The sequence below is a fragment of the Microcaecilia unicolor genome, chromosome 6, assembly GCF_901765095.1.
Source record: "Microcaecilia unicolor chromosome 6, aMicUni1.1, whole genome shotgun sequence".
NCBI classification, from domain to species: domain Eukaryota; kingdom Metazoa; phylum Chordata; class Amphibia; order Gymnophiona; family Siphonopidae; genus Microcaecilia; species Microcaecilia unicolor.
Window position 1 is genome coordinate 298,202,717 of NC_044036.1, and position 24,013 is coordinate 298,226,729.

Here is a 24,013-nt window from a genome sequence, read left to right on the forward strand (position 1 = left end):
ATTTCCCTCCCTGTTAATTAAACAAGTGCTAAATTCACCTGTAACCAAGGATGAAGTGTCACTGACCATTCAGCAAAGCGTGCTCTTTAAAGCACCAGCGTCAGATGGCTTTCAGGCGGAATGTTTTTATTATTCTGCAACTCTCGATTGTTCCCACCTTGCAATCTCTGTTTATGCAGTTTGTGGCGAGAGGTGAATGTGCCAGATTGTGGTGCTCTTGAAGCCTGAGAAAGACCCAGTTCACCCTACTTCTTATCACTCCATTTTCCTTTTAAATGTGGAGACCAATTTATTTGCTATAATCTTGGCGAATCATTTGGCACTATTGTTGCCATTGGCTTCTCTTCAGGTGGGATTTGTGAGAGATCGTAATGTGACATAATTTAAGAACAATTCTTACCTCATTGGAATATGTAGAGTGAAGAATGTTGTCTTCGCTGTTTGTCAGTTTTGACGGAGAGAAGGCATTTGATCGGGGTGGAGAATATGGGATAGAGGGGTTTTTTCTGGATGCGGTACAGTCCTTGTACTCCTTTCTAAGGGCTTTGATTTGGGTAAATGATATTTTGACAGAATGTTTTGCAATACAAAGAGGTACACGTCAGGGGCTGCCCTTTGTCTCCACTTTTATTTATTTTGACTTTAGATACCCTTCTAAGATAAATTGTGGGTAACCTGAACACATGGAATTTAAAATTTCTGCTTTTTTTTTTTAATTATATTACAAGCAATAAAACAATTTGCCAGAAATACAGAGAAGATAATATATAGGAATTATTTCAATCAGGTAATTCTATTCTCTTCCTTAGACCACTAAATAGGGAGAGTGAAACAAGACAAGGAGATCAATTAAACAGTAAACAGAAAAAAAAACATGGTATTAACCTGTTTATCCCCAGATATTACTCATCTAATTCATTATTCCACATTGATCATCTGGTTGGCTTCTTCAAGCCCAATACGGTGTATAGTCAATTCATTTCATCGAAGACATAGTTATTATCCAATATTAGTTAGAAATAATACATCTGATTACATTCTTTCTCTTTTAAAAACCAGAAGTTATTTAACAATACATATACTTAAATCTCTAACTCAGATCCCACTGATTAAAGTAATCCCTGTTTTCACAGGCTTCACTCCTTTTAAAGTAATAATTGAGGAAATATTTCTGAGGAAAACTTTAGGAGTCATACCCGGAACTCTGGGAAAAACAATAATCTCGATATTAATCATCTATAATAATATTCATTTTATTATTCAAAGTTTCTGGTCTGTTATCATTTTCAAGATCATAACCACTTCTTGCTCGTGTAGAACTTCATTTGTTATATCAATTTTTCACTCTCAAAGGGTTCAGTTAATTTGTTATATCAATTTTTCACTCTCAAAGGGTTCAGTTAAATTGTCCATGTAACTCTCTAATAAGATTATATCAGAAACAAAATTATTTACTGCCACCGTTAGGTCCCGAAGCGCCTTCCAGATGATATTCAATGTAACCTCCACGGGAGCCAAAAACTCCAAGCTGATTTCTCTTAGGTGTTTAGGAGTGGTTCTGCCGATTCGGGTTCTGCTGTAAACGTCCTCCGTTTCAGCATATGCCTCTAACTCACTCCTCCACTCCTTTGGACATGGTGGTTGACTAATTCGGGAGCGATGGGAGTTGTTTTTTCCAGGTCCAAGAGCGTCGATGCTCCTTCGCCGGCGCTAATCAAAGGACTCGCCAACCCTTTCATCTTTGGGCAGTTCGTCGCGCAGCGGTTCCGCACTTGCTGCTCAGGGGACAAAACGCTGGCCATCGGCGGCTGACTGCCGGTTGTCCCCTTCCTCTCAGTTAAGGTAACTGCAATTGCAGAGAGGAAATTTACGTAGAGAAGATAAAACTTCAGAGGGCAGCTAGGCTGTTGGGCATACGAACTGCAGGTCGCCATTTTATCACTCTCCCAGTTCGGGACACTCTTTGTCTGGTTTCTCCTCAGAGGCTTGTCTGATATGGATAACCCTTCAGCATAGCCCTCTGAGTCATTGAAACACAGAAGCCCCTCCACCACTACAAGGTGGTGTCCCTTCGGAGGGGTAAAATTTCTGCTTTTGCCGATGATTTTTTAGTACATCTTGTCCATCCTCAATCCTCTATTGCTTTCATGGAAAGCTTCAAAGAACGGGAATTTCTCTGGTTTCAAACTGAATTTAAGTAGAGGAGTGTGGTAGCTGTGTTAGTCCACTCTTAAGGTTATCAATAGAAATCAAACAAAATAAAACATGGAAAAGAAAATAAGATGATACCTTTTTTATTGGACATAACTTAATACATTTCTTGATTAGCTTTCGAAGGTTGCCCTTCTTCGTCAGATCGGAAATAAAAAGCACATTTGCTTATTTCCGATCTGACGAAGAAGGGCAACCTTCGAAAGCTAATCAAGAAATGTATTAAGTTATGTCCAATAAAAAAGGTATCATCTTATTTTCTTTTCCATGTTTTATTTTGTTTGATTTCTATTGATAAACTGAATTTAATAAATCATTGGCTCTACCTACTATGGATATGGTGCGAAGGAACTGGGAAGGTCCCTTTCTTTTAGAGTGGGCAACTTCATCTTTTCATTACTTGGGGATACAACTGCCTTTTAAAACCTCGTTTCTCATGGAACATACTAGAGATTGCCTAGCTAAATGGTGGATTCTTCCCCTTTCTCTCCATGGTAGAATTCATCTGTTTTAATATGAGTTTGTTTCACAAGTGGCTCTATACTTTGCAAGTACTTAGACCAGCAAATGTTTATGTGTAGAGACTGAGGTGGCCTTTTATCAACCTTGGCCATTTAATTCTTTGCTACACAACTCATCAGGTTTCTTGCCATGTTATTTATGTCATAGCATTCTGTTACATCCATTGAGAGACATGTGGCAGGTCATAGTAAGATTTTTAGGGGGCTATCCCAAAGAATCAAATACATTTTCCATTTGAGGAAATCTCCAGTTTTCTCTGGGCAGTGAGAATTCTAGTTTTAAGTGATGGGCTTACATGGGTGTGACTTGGCTACAACATGTTTTGCATGTTCTCGGCCGATCTTCAACATCAGGGTATTGCTGAAGTATGGGATTTTATGGCATATTAACAATTACGCCATTATATCTGTTTTTTATACTCTAATAGTTTGGACTTTCCTTCAGGGGATCATCCTTTTACAGTCCAACATTCCCAGTTTGGGAACACATGATCACAATTTTTTTGCAAAATTGTACTAAATGAAAAGTCTATTAATTCATTAAATAATTGTTACTTAAACATGTAGTTTTTTACAACTGGACATAACATTCCAAAAAAATTATTTATTTTCTGATGTGACCTTGAAAATGTACTGAAATGCAAAATTTTTATAAAAATTTTTCAGACATAATGTAGAATAAGAAAAAACTTCATTGGCAGGTGCTATTTGGGAATTGAGTAGGATATTATGTTGCTAAATGTGCTGTGTCACTGAAATATTTGTAACATATTTATTCATGTCATAGCTGAGTGAAAACATTTATGTTCCCAAAATGGGAACGTTGGCATGTTATTTGGTGAACTATTACATGACAGGTGTGGTAAAGTCTATGTCCAATTCTTCTATTCTAGGTTATTATGTTCTATTAAGTATTCTATGTTAGGCAGCTCAACTACTTCCGGTTGTCAGCCATGTTTGACACAACACGTGATAGTTTTAGCACATGTTTTAGTAATGGATTCTTGGAAATTTTATGGAAAAAGACAGCCATGAACAAGGTTCACTACACTGGCAGAAGCTGTAAGTAGTGAATCTGATGCTGTTTAGGATATTGTCATCTTACCACCGGACAGTGGAGATAAGGCGGTTGACAGTGATGAAGAAGAGGTCAGTGACGCTCATTTTGATTTAGAGGATTTGCTAACAGATGTTGCAGGTGAACTGGAGCTGCATATAGATGATGATAATGAAAGTGATGAGGATGAATCAGACCAAAGTAACAAGAGAAGGAAAAGACCTTGCTTCGATATTCCAAAACGGAAGAAAGCCGAAAGAGTCAGATATCCTGATGATCCATGTATACCACCAAGAGTAAGTGAAGATTATTTGTTTCTCACTGATTTTGAAATATTTTGCCGGTTTTTCACTCAGGAGTTGATAATGGACATCCACGATCAGACCGAACTTTATGCACAGCGAGACAAAAACAATCCATCATTTGTCGTGTCATATGAGGAAATCCAACAGTTCTTGGGTGTCCTGCGGATAAGTGTCTATCACAGTGTACCTGGAGAGAACGACTGCTGGTCAACTGCTGAAGATCTATGCATTCCAGGTTTTGCAAACATAATGTCGAGAGACAGATTCCACTCAATATAATGACATCTCCATTTAGTCGATAACTAAAAACTGGAAACCTCAAAAGTGGCAGTATATTACAAGTACCTGTGCAGTCGTTTCCAGCAGTTTGGAATATTTGACCAGAACCTGAGCATGGATGAGGAAATGGTCCCTTATCACAGGCACCATTCAGCCAAGATGTTCATAAAGAATAAACCGATTAGATTTGGGTTCAAGCTGTGGATGTTGTGTGGTGTCGATGGATATCCATACAATATCGGAATATATTGTGGAAAGAGCAGTGAAGATGTGAAGCTGCGTCTAGGAACAAGAGTTGTCAATGGATTGTTGAATGTTATACAGAATCCTTCCTCACATGTTATCTTTTTCGACAACTTTTTCACAAGTTATCAGCTAGTAGTTGACCTGAGAGACAAAGGCTTTCGTGTTTATGGGACGATTCGTGAAAATCGAACCGGAAAATGTCCTCTCAAGTCCACAAAAGAAATGAAGAAAAAGGAGAGGGGTTGTCACGATTATCAGTCGGATGGAACTGTAATAGTATCAAAATAGCATGACAATTCTGTCGTTTATGTTGCCAGTAATCATTTTGTTGTCCATCCAGTCAAACTTGCTAAGAGATGAGTAAAAGGGATGAGGGATGCTGATATCTCACAACCGAACGTCATCAGACAATACAACCAGGGCATGGGCGGTGTTGATTTACTTGGCAGAATGTTGGCCACTTACCGTCCTCGTCTCCATTCCAAGAAGTGGTGGTGGAATCTTTTTGCAAATGGTTTGAATATGGCTGCTGTTGCAGTTTTCCGTTTCTATCAATATTTGCACCCTGGTGAGAATGTTACTCATCTTGAATTCCGAAGAAATGTGGCTCTTTCCTTACTCCAAGGCTCGGTCCCCCAACAGCACCACCCATCCCAGCAATTCGATTTGATGGAGTCAACCATTTTCTAAAGTCTTGCATGCAGGGTCGATGTGTATCTTGTGGAAAAAACACACGTTTGAGCTGCGTCAAATGCAACAAGTGCCTTCACAAGGCATGCTCTGAGAGCTATCACCGGAAGTGACATATACCAGAGACATGGTAACTTTACAGTATTATCAGTGATCTTGTGGACTAAGATTTGTTACTTAACAAATACTTGCAATCTTTAAAATATGTCATTATTTCTCTGTTTCGTGTGTTTATTTTCCAGCATAGTTCAGTTTGTTTGATACATGCCAACGTTCCCATTTTGGGAACAGTATTTTAGTTCATGATAATATAAAATGTCATAAATATCAATCTTTCTCTATTATATGCTCACCCAGTACTTACAAAAACTTGAATTTCAGAAGTTTATATCAGTGCATTATGGTAGCAGCCTGTAAAAGGTTAAAGGAATTTTTTGACATTCGGTGTTCACACTTTATCCTGAATTGCAACAAGTTTTTACATTTAGGAATTGAGAAATGTGCACCAGTGGAGCATAGACCTAGGCCTCCCTTTGGTGATGTCAGATATAGGTCAATTAATTAACCCCCCCCCCCCCCCCCCCCCCGAAATTTCAATAAATGCTGAGTTAAGAGAATGTTAGTTTTTTGTACTCTATTGTGAATCTTGGTTAAATTTAATTTTTCTTCATCAAGCACATACCTTTAAGGGTGGGGCTAGGGATGGATGGAGGGTGGGAAACATTCAGTTTTAAATTGTGGTCACCGTTCTGGTCTTTATATGTAGGAATGATTGAATATTTAAGAATGAGGTTGTATTTTTCTTAGTCGATTCCTGTTATATAATTGTATTGTTTCATTTTGTGAATTCCTGAATAAAAACATTTTACAAATAAAGCAAATCTGACTGCAGATTTTAAATAATGGAGGGAGGGGGAAGGATATCATTATTCTATTGGAAGCCGGATAGATTCACGTATATAGGTTTACAATTTAAAGGGAAACTATGGCATATTTTTTGTTTGTACACCTTGTATCTTTACCTGTCTATGGTCAGCTATAGTAAGTCAGGATCTGTCATACATAAACAGAATAGGCTCTTCATTAAAACAGTAAGAACAATATTTATTATAACACATTGATTCCAAATCAACACTAGTACAGTTTTATACTATGGAATTTAGAATGCCTCATGATGCGATTGATAGTTTGCATGCCCACTTTTCCCACAACCTGAGTTAAAATCCCATCCTGAAATTTCTGCTAAGTAGCTGGTCTCTGGCCAACTCAGCCATTTATTCACTTTCGGCAGGTAGATGAGTACCCAGCCTTAGTTGAGAAGGCAATAGCAAACCATCTTGCTAATAGTCTGCCAAGAAATTGTCACACAAGTGGCAGCTCCTGTAAGTCATTTGTGACTTAATATTTGTGTATAGGGGGCCCACTTTGCATTTATTATGGAATAAAAATGCTGTCTCCATCATGGTAAAGTACACAAAAGTTTACCTTTTCCAAGAAGCCAGTGGCTGTTATTTTTGGCTCATAAATACAGTAGCATTAGTGTGCATTTCTAACTATTGTCTCAAAGTATTTTTCACTTTTAATGTCTCTCTCTCTAATAAGGGCACCAGGGCAACAAGTCACAGAATACTAAGGGATGAAAATGAACAAAATAAGGCATAACAAAATAGGCTGGTGTTTGAATCATCTAATTCAGTTTTGAAAATCAGAACATTAACACCGTTCAGCTTTTCTAATTTTAACATCATATAAATGTTGTTTTTTTTTTAGACTGTGAAAGCACTAAACCACTTAAAAGAAAACTTGAAAATAATTCACAGAGGTAAGTTTGATATGTTTTCATCTTGCTCTCCATCATTTTCTATCCTCTTTTCATGCTTTCTTTTTACCCTCCATTGCCTTACCATCTTTCTTCCCTGTTTTTCTTTCCATTGTTTTTGCCTTCCACATCCCATACACATATGTATTTGATAAAACCATCATCTCTATATATAAAAGGCACCACCAACGTTCTAAATGAAGCCTCCAGCTGGAAGTGTGAAGGGGGAGAGATATCCGTTTTCCCCATGAGTGTCTGCCCCGCCCTCAAATCGCTCTCTCTGTAACAGTGAAGGACTCAGAGGGGGGAGGGGAGAGAGGGCAGGAGCCCTCACTATCTCTGTAACACAAACACAGCACAGCAGGAAACTTAACACTGAAGGACTCGACTCCGAGGGGGGAGGGGACAGAGAGGACAGACAGCACAGGGGAAGGGAGAGGGGGCAGAGGGCAGGGACACACACACTCCCACTCCCACATGCACACAGAAGAAAACCTTGCTAGCCCCCATTTCATTTGCATCAGAAACGGGGCTTTTTTACTAGTTAACACATAACACAGTATATGTTAGCAAGTCAAATGATACTTATATGTTAGGTTCCGAATTTCCTCCTCTTATTCCTGAGAGTGTATGAACATCTTATTACTATTCAGTTGTGGTTGATCTCGCCACCATAATCTTTGGAATTTGATCCAACAAGGCCTACTTTATTCTCTGAAGGATAGCAAGTCCTTACAGCATGGGTGACGCCACCACCAGAACCCACATAGAAAAGCTGCTTCAGCTCGATGATTACTAGAAGCTTTTGAGCTACTTCACCATTTCTTGCCTGCCACTGTTGTGTGGGACTACCTCGATCTTGGCCTTTTTATGGAAGAGGTCTTGTGTCATTGGAGTTGGTATAAAGATGTGATTCTTCTTGGTTTAAGTGATTTTAACGTTTAATGTTTTCTTGCCTAGTTCTGTTGCTGTTATGTTGTACTTTTTCCTGGTAGCATCTTAGGTTTTCAGCCTCTTAGCTACTTTTTTATTTTACTCAGCCCTCTGTAAGCCTCTGTTGAGCAACTTGGACTCACAGTTGTATTTAAATTTTTTTTTTTTGTCAAAAATGAGTCACTTGTTTTTTTTACTTCTGCTATTTTTCTGGACCATATGTCCCAGATAGAAGCCCCCAGTGGCTTTAAGAAGTACAACAGGATCATATCCATTATGGATAACCCATAGTTGGTGCCTCTAATGCCTGGAGCCCGATCATGATTCTTCTTATTATAGGTTGTGTTCACAAATGTCCGAGCTAGTAGGACCTTTGTACTAAGTGACAATTATTGAATGTCTTATTTAGTTATGACCCTTTATACTATAAGAGCATACAGATATTTTCAATCTTAGTTTTATGGATTAAAAACACAAGAAATCATATCCCTTAATATATCCAGAGTCCTGAAATCAATTAGACCCTATATTATTCTTCATATTGAAATACAGTGGTGGTAATGCATCTAATGATGTTCTATTAGTGATTCCCTAAATGCTATAAAAGCTGAGTGAATGTAGAGGATGCCTTGATATAGTTCTTTTCCCACGTGCTAAGCAGTAACCATGGTTACATTTTGTCTAATTAGTAGAGTCTTCTTACTGACTTCAGTGAACCATAGCTCTCAATTCTAAGTGATGGGACTTGACATAGAATCAACCTAGAATCAAGCCATGTCTATTATCTACGTGAAACATTTTCTTATAAAGATACTAGGTACCATTAAGATTAACCAATGAATGTATATTTCAATATTATGTTAAAAGACCCATGAATAAATACAATTTTGTTAAAATCTACTAATGTGTTCATTTTATATCCTTGAACTGGCAATGTTTTGGTTACAAGGCAAAAACATTCTCAGATGCACCATTTTGTTTTTTTATCCATCTTCAATGTGCTTGTACCATTCTTTCTTGAATTCATATACAGTACTTCTATCACTTCCACTGGGAGGCAATTCCACGCATCCGCCAAACTTTCTGTAAAGTAGTATTTCCTTAGTACTGCAGAAAGTATTAAACTATCTTAGCTAGGAAGAAAGATAGCGAATGAGAGCGATGATGTTTACTGGAAAGTTATGAGCACAAATGCTCAGTCTTTGCAACAGAGTTCATTATCTGCAAGCCCTAATGTTACACAGGCAGACTGGTATATTTTTCTGTCACAGAGATGTGGTTCAGTGATGCCCATAAATGGGATGCAGACATACTGGGCTATATCCTATTTATAAAAGACAGAAATGGTTGGAAAGGTGGAGAGGATGAAAAACAATATTAAAGTGGCCGGAATGCATTAGATCTGGGGAGAGGAAAAAGAAATATGGATCATCTTAGAAAGAAAAGATGGAATCTCCACTCCCACAGGTATCATCTACAGACCTCTAACACAAGCAGAGAAGTTGGGTAAAGATGTGTTCATAGACATCCAAAAGTTGAGAATGAAAGAGGAGGTGTTATTGCTGAGAGATTTCAACCTGCTGAATGTGGATTGGAAGGTTCCATCTGCAAAATTGTAAAGTAGTAGAGAGGTTGTGGATGCTTGTCAGGCAAATGGTGACAACCTACAAGGGGAGGGGCGACATTAGATCTTGTGCTCACAAATGGAAATAGTAAGTCCAATGTTCAGGTGGGTGCCCACCTTGGCAATAGTGATCATCACACTTTATGGTTTGATGTAAGAACTAAAGCAGAGTGCAAAAACATAAAGGTCAAAGTCTTGGATTTTAAGCATATTGGCTTTGGTAACATGGGAAAGTATCTGAAAGAGTTGATGGGATGGAAGGACATAAAAGTGGTGGAGAATCTGTGTTCCAAACTGAAATGAGCTATAAAATCAATAACAGATCTTTTTGTAAGGAAGGTAAGCATAAATAAGAGCAAGTGAAAAAGGATGCTGATAAGTTTTTCAAAACAAGTGGCTGACAAAATAAAGGTAAAAGAGGTGGTGGTCATGAAATACAAAAGCATGCAAGAAAAACACAGAACAGATTACCGGATAAAACCAAAAGAAGTGAAGAGAGAAATTCGGCTGGCAAAGGCTCAGGTGGAAGAGCAAAATGGCTAAAAGAATGGTGATAAGACCTTTTCAGGTATATTAATGAATGGTGGAAGGCTAGAAATAGAATTGTAAGTCTGAAAAGTGTTATGAACTGCTATGTTGAGAGTGATGAGTAAAAGCGGACGTACTTAACAAATATTTCTGTCTTGATGGAAAAGAATCCTGGCGTAGGACATTGGTCATCTGATAACGGTACATATGAGAATGAAGTTGATATTGCACCATTCATGGAAGAAAATGTTTATGAACAGCTTGAAAAACTGAAATGGAAAAAGCAATAGGGCCAGACGGGATCCATCACAGAATCTTGAGGGAGCTCAGAGAGGTACTGGCAGGTTCTCTTAAAGATTTGTTTAATAAATCCTTTGAGTTGGGAGATATTCTGTTGCATTGGAGATGAGCGGATGTGGTCCTTGTTCACAAAAATGGAGACAGAAGATGTGTGAAACAGGCCAGTCTTACTTTGATAGTTGAAACGGTAATGAAGACACTGTTCAATGAAAGGATAATGAAATTCATGGAATACAATGGGTTACAAGACCCGAGGCAACATGGTTTTTACCAAAGGAAAATCATGCCAAATCTGATACATTTTTTTGACTGGGTGATTGGAGAATTGAATAGTGGGCACTTTTAAGATGTACTGTACTTGGATTTTAGTAAGGCCTTTTGACATGGTTCCTCATAGGAAGCTTGTGTATAAACTCACCGGGCTAAAGTTATTACACAAAGTGGTGAACTGGATTGGAAACTGGTTGACTGACAGATGGCAGAGGGTGGTAATAAATGGAATTTACTCAGAAAGGCAAGTAGTGCATCTCAGGAATGGGTTCTGGGGCCCATACTATTCAACATATTTGTGAGCAACATTGCTGAATGATTAGAAGGAAACGTTTGCAGTTTTGTGAATGACACCAAGATTTGCATCAAAGTGGACACCCCGGTGGGAGTAGACAACATGAAAAGAGATCTAAGATAAAATTAGAAGAATGGCCTAATGTTTGACAGTTATAACTTAATACAAGAAGTGCAAACCGATGCACTTGGGTGTGAAAATTCAAAAGAGCAGTATGAGCTAGGGGGCAAACAACTGACATGCACAGATTAGGAGAGAGACCTTAGGGTTATCGTGTCTGAGGCTCTGAAGGTGACAAAACAATGTGACAAGGCAGTGGCTTTTTCCAGAATAATTCTGGACTGTATGTATAGAAAGAAGCATAAGTAGCAGAAGAAAGAAGGTGTTGATCCCCTTTACAAGTCGGAGTATTGTGTCCAGTTTTGGAAGCTGTATAACTTCAAGGACATAAAAAGACTTGAGGGAGTCTAGAAGAAGGTGACAAAAATGACATAGGGTTTGAGCAAAAAGACTTATGAGAAGAGACTGGAAGACCTGAATATGTTTACGCTAGAGGAAAGGAGAGAGAGGAGACAAGATACAGACATTCAAATACTTGAAAGTTATTAATATATATACAAACCTCATCCAGAGACAAGGATGGCAGAACTAGGACATGAAATGAGGTTGCAGGGCAGTAGACTTAGAAGCAACATCAGGAAATACTTTTTCACAGAGAGGGTATTGGATACATGGAACACCCAGAAGAGTTGGTGGAATCAAAAATGCATGGGATAAACACAGAAAATGCATAAATAGAAAGAAGATGGAAAATTAACATGACTGTTGAGGTGTTATGTTGGACAAGAGTAGTGGAATCTAAGTATAATGCCGGACAGACTTCTATGGTCTGTATCCTGCAAATAACAAAAGACAGATGAAGATTTGGCAACTTCAGTATTGAGGAACTAGGGCCAATGCTGGATACACTACTACAGTCTGCGTCCTGCAAATGGCAAAAGACAAATGATGATTCATCAACTATAGTATTGTATATTACTTTATTATCTTACGATGTGAGTGAGGATGCTGTACAACTCAAGGGGTCGGGTAAGACATCTTAAATAGCAAATACTGTTAGCAATACTTTGGTCATAACATATTATCCAAGACTCTATCATATTTAACTGCTTATGTGGTTGGCATGATGGCAAATTTTCAACCAGTGTTTAAGCATGAATGACAGCCTGCACAAAGTGACAGGTGGAGATCTGGCTGCCTTGTTGGGTAGACTGAATGGACTGTGTTGGTCTTTATCTGTCATCATTTACTGTATTGCTGTGTGACTGTGAATTGCTTTTGATGGGGCGTGTCATCAAAGGTAGTAAATACCTCATGGTTCACTGTGAGTAAGCATTTATGCTGGAAGCTACTAGGACACTTCTATGGGAAAATAAAATTTCAATAAAGAAACAAGATTAGATGAAGTAGAGAAGATGTGTATTCACTGCTCTCTGTTTGAATTAGAAAAGAAAAAAATATTATCTTAGTCTTTTTGTCTGTAATTACTGCTTACTTTTAGCTCACAGTTGATTCTCTTTTGCACATGGGAAGTTGGGGTCCCCATCGGGCTAGTATTCAAAAGGTCTGACTGGCCTGTCTGCCTAAATTTAGGTCATGGGAGTGAAGTTAGGTAGATTGAAGTAAGCCTGAGGTGTGCCAATTTTAGGTCTTCTAAATTCAGATCTGGTCTGATTGTACGTATATCTGTCTTTCTATCATGGGTATGCCAGAGAGGGAGCGGAAGCTGTAGAATGTGTAGTCCACATGAGGGTATATAAACATTGAAAAAATTCATCAAGAAAATGAAGGTGAATATCCTCAGGGAGATGGCAGAATTAGCCACTGGAATGATACTTTAATTAGGATAATTGATAATTTGGCTTCGTTTAAGAACGTAAATTTAAGAAAAATCAACAGATCGTTTTTCAAAGAATTGAACATTTAAAAAATGGAATTAATGCTCCTGGAATGCCAGTAACAAAAGAAAGGAGATTAGTTGATAAGGAAAAAAATAGAAACAAAGATTCTGAGATTATAGGAGGTTGTTTATGAATCTGTAAAAGAATTATTACACAAACCACATCTTGACAGCAAATTATTCGTCATGAGAACTTTAAGATGGTAGGACATGAATTGAGGTTGGTGTGGTCCGACTCAGAAATAATGTCAGGAAGTATTTTTTTCACTGAGTGTGATAGATAACATGACGTTTTCAAATCTGTCTTAAATTTGATTAAAGAAGATGATAAACGTAGGTGAGATGGTAATGAATAGTTTAGGAGCTTGGACTGAAAAGATCGACTATCTCGTAGCATCAAAACAAATTTCATGAAAAGATGGAATTACCAATTGATTTTGTTGGGCTGATCAAAGCGTTTGTGAAGGACAATACGGAGTTATAAATTGAGATAGATAAGCTGGTTCACCTGAGGAATGGATTTTGTAAACAAGGAGCAGTATTTTGTAAATTATACGATTGGTCAGGGGTAGCCAATGTGCTTCTTTCAGAAGCAGGGTAACGTGATCATATTTATGATGTCCAGTAATAACTTTAATAGCTGTATTTTGTACTAATTGTAGGCAACGAAGACCTTTATACCAGAAATTACAGTAGTCAAGCTGACTAATCACTAACAAATATGTACGAGAATATTAATGGCTGGAGGATGCAAGAGTGTTTTGATAGTGAATAATGTGAAGTTTGAATAGTGATATTTTGACTACTGATGAAATCTGAGGAATAATGGGCAGAAGATCGAAAGCCCTGCGCTGTTCCAAACAGTGCTCTAAAAATAGCGCTGGAACAGCGTGAGGTTTTACTGCCCCTATGATCAGAGCTAATAGCATGCAAATTTATCTACACTATTAGTTCTGATCATAGGGGTACTTATCTGATAATAGGGTTACTTCTGCAGGAGGATTGTGCCAGGGCATGCCCCCCACCCCCAAAAGCACAAAATCCCTGGTGGTCCAGTGGGACCGCTAGCTTCCCCTCTCCCACCCCCCACTGAACAAAAATGCCTTGGTGTTCCAGTGGGACTATCTATCTGTCCCCTCCCCCAGCAGCCTGCCTTGTGGTAGTGGGAGGAGGGGGGGCTAGCATTCCCTTCCTCTTCGAGGGTGTTCCCAAAATTGCAGTGCCTGGTGCATCCTGGGATGCACAGGGCGGGGCTTAACATGGGTTAAGTCCTGCCGGGCACATCCCCCATGATGCACCGGGCAGGGTGGGACGCTTCCATTTTGGGAAGACTGCTGAAGAGGAAAGAGGGAGTGCTAGTTCCTCCCTCCTCCCATGACCACTAGGTACCCTGCCAGTGGGAGGGGGCAAATAGTGGTCCCACTGGATTATCAAGGGCGTTTTTGTTCGGTGGGGAGGGGGAGAAGCTAGTGGTCCCACCGGACCACAAGTGCTTTTTTGTTCAGTGGGGAGGGGGAGAAGTTAGCGGTCCCACTGGACCACCAGAGCATTTTTGTTCGGTGGGGGAGGGGAAGCCAGCGGTTCCACTGGACCACCAGAGTGTTTTTGTTCTTTGGGGTGGGGGTCCTAGAGGTCCACCGGACCTCCAGGTCTTGTGTTTTGTTTTTGGGCGGGGGGGCAGACTTAGGTTTGACAAGTCATGGAGAAAATCTTGGACCTGTCAAACCTCTTCGGTGGGTCTCCCTCATTCTTCACTCCTAGCAAACCCTAACGCCAGCTCCTATCTGATGTAAGGTTTGCAGCAGTAGCAGCGCTCTTATTTGGCACGCTGCCCGCTGATCATGAATGCAGGAGACCCTTGTTTGTATGATTTGCATGCAATTAGTGTTCAGAGCTGGCAAACACGTTATTATGTGCACTCACCAGCTGTGCTCATCGAGCGGGCGCAAACACAGGCGCTAGTATGGCGCTGTTGGCTTCTAGCACCTGTGTTTGCTTCTTTTCTGCCTATAAGAGAGATCTGAATCAATAAGAACCCCCAGAATTTTAACATTCTGAACCAGAGGAACTACACGAACAAAGTTTGATTGAACCAGCCACTGTTGCAACAAACTAGTTGGAAAAGATAAGCAACTTAGATTTATTAAGATTCAACACAAAGCTTATTTTCAGTAATCCAACCGGTGGCTTTTGTAAGTCTGGTATTAACGTGATGTATGTTAGTAGGGTTTGTAGGATCTACATAGGATCTGTATATCAGCATAAATAAACAGCATAAATTCCAAAGATTGAAGAAGCGTTAAAAATGGTGAGAGAAAGAGATTGGTCCTAAAACTGAACCCTGCAGAACTCCACAGGGAAGTGACAAGGAAGTAGATAGTCATTCCACTGAACTGTACAGCAGCGATCAGATAAATAGGAATCAAACCATTGGAGAGCAGTGTCTCCTAAACCTACCTGCTAGAGTCTATTAAGAAGGATAGTGTGATCTATGAGGTTAAACGCTTAGATCAAGGGATAAGAGAATTGAAGTTGAGTGATCCAGATGATTACGTATGTCAGTTGTGAGTTCAAGAAGGTAAGTTTCAGTACTATGGTGTGACCGTAATCCTGTTCGATTAGTATGCAGAGCCAAAGATGAGAATGTTGGGAAACAGTCCTCAGGGGATAAATTAGCCTTGTTTTTTGTTAATCACATTAAAAAAAAAATTGGAAGAAAGGTATGGTTAGGGTAAAGAACAGGATGTTGGCTGTGAAGAAAAAGAGGAAATAAATGGTTGCACTGCAGGGTTGATGAAATTTTATAAGCCAGATGATAAATGTATATATCAGCTTGTGGTGAAATTTACAAAAGGGGCAGTACTTAGGGGCAATCCTTGTCTAGCAGAGTTACTGGGAATGGCAGTATTGATAACAATTGATCATAGAGACTGGGGAGTTATCCATCCAAATGAGCCCTGGTGAGAGTAGTTTTTTAAAAGATCATCTCTATCAGTAACAGGGGTTAAGAGCTATTGACCAATTGTCAATCTCCCAAAGATAGTATGTATATTGGAATCATGTGAAATGGTACAATTGCAGAATTACTTAGAGGAGGTAAAAAGCCCATAGTAGAGAATGACATGGGGATGGGAATGCATGGAAATCCATGATAACAGTCATAAGTTTAAATGGAATTGTGGAGATGGGTTGGGGATGGGGAGAAACTTTGTCCCTGTGTTGTTCTCTAACCCTCGGTTTGGTTTTTCATCTGGATTTAGTACAGAAACAGTTTTGGTGGCTCTTTTGGAGGAAATGTGTGAATGTTTGGGTCAATAGAATTCTCGACTCCTGACCTTTACTGCGTGTGACAAAACAGCTATTAATTTGCTTAATCATAACATTTTATTGAGCTGGCTTTAAAAAGTAGGGATTGTGGTAAAGCTTTTAGCTTGGCTTTCTGTGCTTTTGATGAATAGAACATTTAATGTCTGGGTTGGAGTTAAATAGTCTAAAGTCATGTTACTGGTACCTCGGTGTGCTCTTCTTGCACCGATTTTGTTTAATTTTTATTTCAGGCCCCTGACTAAATTGATATGTTCTTTTGGGTTTAGCCCATTTATGTGCAGATGATGTACAGTTTTTTGTACAGCTGTACTGAATGGCATATTTTACTATTTGGTCAAATACGAATAATAAAAAATATTATTCAGCCGAACACGAATAATGGGCATTGAGCTTTAACATAAAAGAAGCAACATGAAATCAAAGATCAAGTGTTTTTTTCAATTGGATTTAGCACAGTAGAGCCCCTATTCATATTAAAATTTAAATCACTATTCGGCTGAATGTGAATAATGTATTTGGGGCCAAATTGAATAGGAAAATTCGGTACAGCCCTAGTTTTTTTTTTTGTACCATTTAGGAAATCTGTAGAAGATATTAAGAGCTAACTAAGGAATGCAAGCAGTCTATTAATAACTGTTTAGGGGAAAACTGAATGAAGTTGGACATTGATAAAACAGCGGTTCTGTGGGTGAGCTTAGGGCCCCAGCAAGTGGATTAGTTGACTGTTAGTGAATCATGACGTCCCCTTGGTCATTGAGTCAAAAACTCAGGGGGTTTCATCATCACAACTTACCTTAGATTCACAAATAGAGGGAGTTGTAATAAAGGCCTGGAAGAAATTGCAGATGACACATCAATACAGATATTATTTGTGCTCACAGGACTTCTGTACAGTTCTACTGTATTAAGTCAACAAGACTACTGTAATGTGATTCATTTGGATCTTCAGAAAAAAAAACTTCAGATGAATTCAGATATCTGACGGCTAGTAGCAAGAGATAGGAAACTGTGACAGCACTACTTGAGGCCTTGTGTTGGTTGCCCATAAAGGAAGAAATCGATTTAATGTACTCTGACCTTTAAGACCACATGGGAGTATAGGGACAGCATTATCTAAGAGAAAACTGTTTGTATATACTGTTGATTTTATATAGTCTTTGCTCTAGTGATTCAGGGACCCTTTTACAAAGGCGCTCAAAAAGTGGCCTGAGGTAGTGTGGGTGCGTGTATTGGATTTGCGCTGGATCACTTCTCTACTATGTCTGGAAAAAGGTTTTTTTTTTTTGTGCCAGGAAATGGACGTGTGGCAAACTTAAAACCAGCGTGCTTCTATTTACAGCCTGAACCCTTAATGCGATCCATTGACTTAATGGTAAGCGCTCACATGTTACCTGCATGGTAACCATCTGTGCGCCAACTGCCGATTACCGCCAGGAACTCCCCTGTGGTAGAAAATTGAAAATTGAAAATTATTTTCTACCATGGGATTTCATCGCATGCCAAACTCTGAATTACTGCCAGGTGCACACAGTACCTGGGCGTTATGCCGATTTGACTTGCGCAGGCAGGCCCTTACGTGCCTTTGTAAAAGGGTCCCTGAATTTGTCATTACCACCCGTCAGAAAGTTTTGTTGAGTTAGGGTATGTATTAGCATTTTCTCTGGGGCAGTTCCTGAATTGTGGAATAAGTTGCTAGAGAACATGAAAAATATCAAAAATTACCTTAACTTTAGAAATAAAACAAAAATAAAAATGAGAGAAAAAAAAGGCAATACCTTTTTAAAAAAAATTAGATTAACTTAATACGTTTTTTAACTAGCTTTCGAAGGCCAGAATCATCTTCTCTGGTCAGTATAGTATGAACAAAAGATTACAATATTAGAATGTCTAGGAAACAGCTAATAACCTGGCTGTTCAAGGAACATTTTCAATAATCGGTAATTTTTAGATGAATATAATACCAGCTGTTTTATTTGATATGTTTTGGAAACATAAGAGTTTAGTTGAGAGGGTGGTTTTAGATTTATTATAGAATTTTATGATTGAGAATGGGATGGGTAGGAGCCACACTGTAATTTTGTAATAATTGAAAGTAGAAAAATTTAAGCTTGAATATTTAATTTAAATCTAAATTCAGGCACCTAGAGCTCTTTAAATATTGGGCTACATGCACCTTATCTGATTCCAGTGATTGAGGGTCAACACCTCTTGCTGAATATATTGTTTAAGAAATACTGTGCATAGAGAATCAACTTTGTTCTCTTTGCCACACCAAGGATCCAAAAATTAAATCTATACCATGTGCCTGATAAGAACTGCACTGTTTTTCTGTTCACTACTCTCTTTCTCCGCCTCCACCTTGCACTTTTTTGGGATCTTGCCAGGTATTGGTGACCTGCATTGGTCACTGTTGGAAACAGGATGCTGGACTTGATGGACCTTTGGTCTGTCCCAGTATGGGCAATACTTATGTACAACACATGGGAACAAGTTGATCAAATCAGAGAGAGACTTATTTTTATTTCCCAAAATTCCACTGAGGCTCATTTTCAAAGCACTTAGCCTCCCAAAGTTCCATAGAAACCTATGGAACTTAGCCTCCCAAAGTGCTTTGAAAATATGCCTCATTGTCTGTTTGTTTATTTGTACCCCACATTATCCCACCTATTTGCAGGCTCAATGTGGCTTACATAATACCGTAAGGTGATAGCTACCTACGGTGAAGAAACAAATACAGAGTGAGGTTAATTTTCAATGAAATAGTTATGTACAGACACATTAGGGAATCATAGAGAGGGAAGTTATGTAAAGTTCATAATGTTCATTACAAGTTTAGGTATCTTTATGTTGCTGGGTTCAGTTGGGTCAGTGGGATATGCCTTTTCGAACAGGTTGGTCTTTAGTGATTTCCGGAAGTTGAGGTGGTCATACGTAGTTTTCACGGCTTTTGGAAGTGCATTCCAGAGTTGTGTGCTTATATATGAGAAACTGGATCCATGAATAGATTTGTACTTGAGTCGTTTGCAACTAGTGTGGCGGAGATTTAAGTAAGTACGTGATGATCTGATTGAGTTTCTGGTTGGCAGGCCTATGAGGTCAGACATATATCCTGGGGCATCACCATAGATAATTTTATGGACTGAGGTACAGATTTTAAAAGTAATACGTTCTTTGATTGGGAGCCAATGTAATTTTTCACAAAGGGGTTTGGCACTTTCGAATCGCGATCTTCCAAATATAAGCCTGGCTGCCGTGTTTTGAGCAGTCTGAAGCTTCTTTATAAGATTTTCTTTGCATCCGGCATAAATTCTGTTGCAGTAGTCGGCACGGCTCAGGACCATTGATTGTACCAGATTGCAAAATATTGCCCTCGGGAAGAACGGTTTTACTCGTTTGAGTTTCCACATTGAGTGGAACATTTTCTTGATTGTAGAGTTAATTTGGCTCTCAAGTGTCAGGTTCCTGTCAATTGTGACACCGAGGATTTTCAGGTTATCTGAAATAGGGAAGGTATAGTCAGGGGTGATTAGGCTCGTGGGTATGTTTGAATTGTAGCAAGATGAGAGAATGAGGCAGTGTGTTTTTTTCTGTATTGAGTTTGAGTTGGAATGCATTTGCCCATGAGTTCATGGTATGCAAGCCGAGGTTAATTTCGTTGGTGATTTCTGACAAATCATTTTTGAAGGGGATGTATATTGTAACGTCGTCAGCAAAGATGAAAGGGTTGAGGCCCTGAGTGAATAAGGCCTTGGCTAATGGAGTCATCATTAGGTTAAATAGGGTTGGTGATAATGGTGAACCTTGAGGTACTCCACAATCTGCTTTCCACGGGGATGATAAATTTGAATTTGATTTCACTTGGTATGTTCTGGTGGTTAGGAAGCCTTTGATCCAATTTAGTATATTTCCACCAATCCCAAAGTAATCTAGGAGTCTTAGTAATATGATTGACCATGTCAAATGCACTAGACATGTCGAATTGGAGAAGTACGTTATTGCCAATTGCTTTTTCCTGTTTGACTCTAGCCAGAAGGGTGCTTAACACTGTTTTGGTGCTATGGCGAGGATGGAATCCCGATTGTGATTCATGTATTATAGAGAATTTGTATATGTAATCAGTAAGCTGTTTGGTTGCCATACTCTCCATCAGCTTAACTACTAGTGGGATAGATGCTACAGGACGGTAATTGGTGAGGTCATTTGGGTTTTTTTTTTGTATCTTTTGGTATTGGGGTGAGCAAGATGTTGCCATTTTCCTTCGGGAAGAGACCTTGTTGAAGCATGAAGTTTCAAGTGGGAAGTGAGATCTGCTGTGAAGCAATCAGGGATGGATTTTAATAGGTAGCTGGGACAGGTGTCCAATTTGCAGTGAGTATTGGAGGCTCTATTAACCGCACTGGTAATTGAATCGGTGGTGAGGAGAGCGAATTCTGACCAGACTCGGTCCTCTGGGTGTTCTCCAGAGGTCGGGTCTAGGCCATTGATGAAGTTTTCAAAATCGGAGGTGCTCTGAGGAAGGTTGTGTCGTAATTTTACAATTTTTTCATTAAAGTATCAGAATTGGTTGTGGTGACCGAGGCAGTGTCCAGAAGTTTATGTACAATTTGATATATTTTCTTCGTGTCTTTGTGATCTGGTCCTATTTTGGTTTTATAGCAGGACCTTTTGGCTTGTCTTATTGCGTATTTATATTTCCTTTGAATTTGCTTCCATGCGTTAAGTGTGTGATCGTCTTTTATTTTTATCCATGCTCGTTCAAACTTTCTAGTTTGTGTTTTTAATTTTATCCATGCTCGTTCAAACTTTCTGGTTCGGTTTTTGAGAGCGTTACACTCTTTCAGCACTTACAGCTCATGGTTCTTATTCACACACGATTGAACTTAACACAAGACTCAGACTTGGTGGCCTCTCTCTTTTCTTGTAGTGTGTTATTTTCTTGGTATTCAGATAAGTCCACTGGTATTCTTGCCCTTGATTTCATCACTGAAGGAACAGGCGTCGTACAGTTGAAAGCTGATAATTGTGAGCTCTATGGCTAGTAATAAGCAGGCCTATTAAGAGAGCCTAGCGATAGATATCTACTCTTGTTGAGGCTCACTAGCACCTTCCTTTTCATTACTTTTTGTTGACTCATTGGTCACATCCTGATGAAGGTTTAAAAGTAAAAAAAATTTTAAAAACTGGGATTAAGGTATTTGAATTCATAATAAAGTCCCTTAATTTCAGCTATATTCAAGTGCCTTACTTTTTAATTCTGAAAGTTTTGGCAAATAAAGTACAAATTTTGTAATAAGTTCTGAAAAATGTAGCAGTTTTTATCTTATTTTGAACTACCTATACTTAAATTCCATGGAATTCTAATATCAGATTATTGACACCTACCAAATCATGTTCTCTTACAGATATCAAACCTTCCAATATTCTTCTGGACAGAAATGGAAATATTAAACTCTGTGACTTTGGTATTAGTGGACAACTGGTGGACTCCATTGCTAAGACAAGAGATGCGGGTTGTAGACCGTACATGGCTGTAAGTCAGAAGTCTAATTCTAGAATTTGTTAAATCAACCTGTACTGGAAACGAACTATATCAGGAAGATGTGATTTGTCTTCACAATCTCACATTAAATATTAATTTTAAAAATGTTTTGATGTGGTAGGGCTTTAAAAATTAGCAGTGAATCACATTGGGCTGAAATAAAAGATAAAGCAATATGTTTTGATGTATGGGTAGATTCTACTAAAATCTGTACAAGTCAAGAATCTTTCTTATTACTGTAGTATATTGTTGATATTGTGAGATTTAAAGTCCTAGATATGTATATTTTGGAGGTTAGAAAGCAGCTTGGAATATTTCAAATATCTTAGATATAAATAATATAAATAATTAAACAATTTATCTGATTACCTTTCGGAGTTAACCAGATAAATTGTGGCCTTTAAAAATAGCAGCGCACAGATCAGTTCAATTTTAAATGGATGATTAATTTGTTTAGTTAAAATGTATTGATTTTGTCTATGAGATGTCAGAAGTGTTCCAGGGGCATATATTTTTGGTCCAAATTTCGTTATTAGGTTACCCTACATAAAGAAAAGCAAGAAATGACACTTACTACGAGTATGTCACTGAATTGTTTATTACAATATTACAGGTAATTTCACTATTGACAAAATTTATTTGTGTATTTATTTGTAAAGTTTTTATATGCTGCCTACCTTTTAGTGAAAACAATTGAAGTGGTTCACAGATGAAATTGCAATTCAAAACCTTCCCTTTCCCACCCTTCTTAATTTAACATTTCGTATTTCCTGCTTATAAATGATTCCCTAATTCCTGACCATTTTTTACCTAATCTCACTACTATTAGATAAACTAAATGAAAAGTTGTGCACCTACCCAAATATATCCGACATTATGGATAAAGCAAGTTTTTAGTGCTTTATGAAAAGGCCCAACAATGACTGAATATTTGGACAAAAGGAAAGTGTTCCTTTAGAGCCTAGACATGACCAGCAATTAGAAGAAGTAGGCAGACTATCTTTAAATGACTTCCTAGGTGATCGCAAAGCCCAATAGCTGACAAAAAACTCTGACTGAGTGATGGCAGTGGTGTGGGCCTGGGCCCCATATACTTTGGGCTTAGTCTTATCCAAAATTGGTGATCCTTCTGTGTGGCTGGTGGGGATCCTCAAGTCCTGCCAGACAAAGACCTCCTCTTGGCCAGAACACGCAGCCTGGACAGCTGGCGGCAGTATCCCCACCCCCACCCCCCACCCAGTGCATGCTTAGTTTTCTTTGATACCTAAATACCTAAATGTGAGATGTATTTGGTATTGATCCATGGGAAATGTAAAAGCTTATCCAGAATTTTCAAAGCTTTTAATCACAGGGATAGGGTGAAACTTAGGTAAGAAATGCAGGGGGGCTGGGGTATCTAGAACTTATTTTTCACAGAGATTCATGTCAGCAGTGCAACCTGGCTATTACACTTCTGCTTCCAGTGGGTAGCCTGTCAAAGAATGTAGGCTTTATGGTAGTGCAGAAAATTGAGGAAGCCCACTCTTCTTGAATCTTTAGTTTGTACAGAGGCAAATATATTAGTGACAGCCCTGCCTCAATTACTGTAAGCTTTGCCTTCAGCTTGCTCTTTGAACACCATTTTATTAGGAGCTTTTCTTCGTTAATATAGCAAAGAATTTGATAGGTTTTTAAAAATCCATTATATCCCAGATGCAGGCAGAGGCCAAAATGCAGCTACATTGGGTGATTAAAGATCCATACAGCTCTTGAATGTTTGTGTATATCTAGCTCCTCTCTTGCTAATTCTTGTCTTGCTTCTTTTTATTTCCTTCAAAAAGGAGATTAGTTATGTTCTCTAGACTTAATGGAAGCATACACCCACCTAGAGAGACATCGCAGTCACCAGACTTATCTCAGATTTATATTAGGAGAACACTTTCGTACCACAGCTTGCCATTTAATTTAGTATCAGCTCAACTTGTGTTCATATAATGGCTAGCCATGTCAGATGTACATCTGTGCAAATTGGGATACATGTGTTTCCTTGTCTGGATGATTGGTTGGGCAAGAACCCAATCAGGAAGGGGCGCAGAGAATCATCCAGGTGCTGGAGTCACTAGGGTTCTT

General features: G+C 38.8%; 1 protein-coding gene across 2 annotated transcripts in view; it reads left to right on the forward strand.

Annotated features, from left to right (window-relative positions):
* MAP2K4 (mitogen-activated protein kinase kinase 4) overlaps nt 1-24,013 on the forward strand; it is a 158,083-nt gene that overhangs the window by 85,798 nt on the left and 48,272 nt on the right. For both annotated transcript variants that reach the window (XM_030207980.1, XM_030207981.1), the window contains 2 exons: nt 7,080-7,131; nt 21,768-21,895. In XM_030207980.1, the coding sequence (XP_030063840.1) occupies nt 7,080-7,131; nt 21,768-21,895 (180 nt within the window). The remainder of the gene's footprint in view (nt 1-7,079; nt 7,132-21,767; nt 21,896-24,013) is intronic.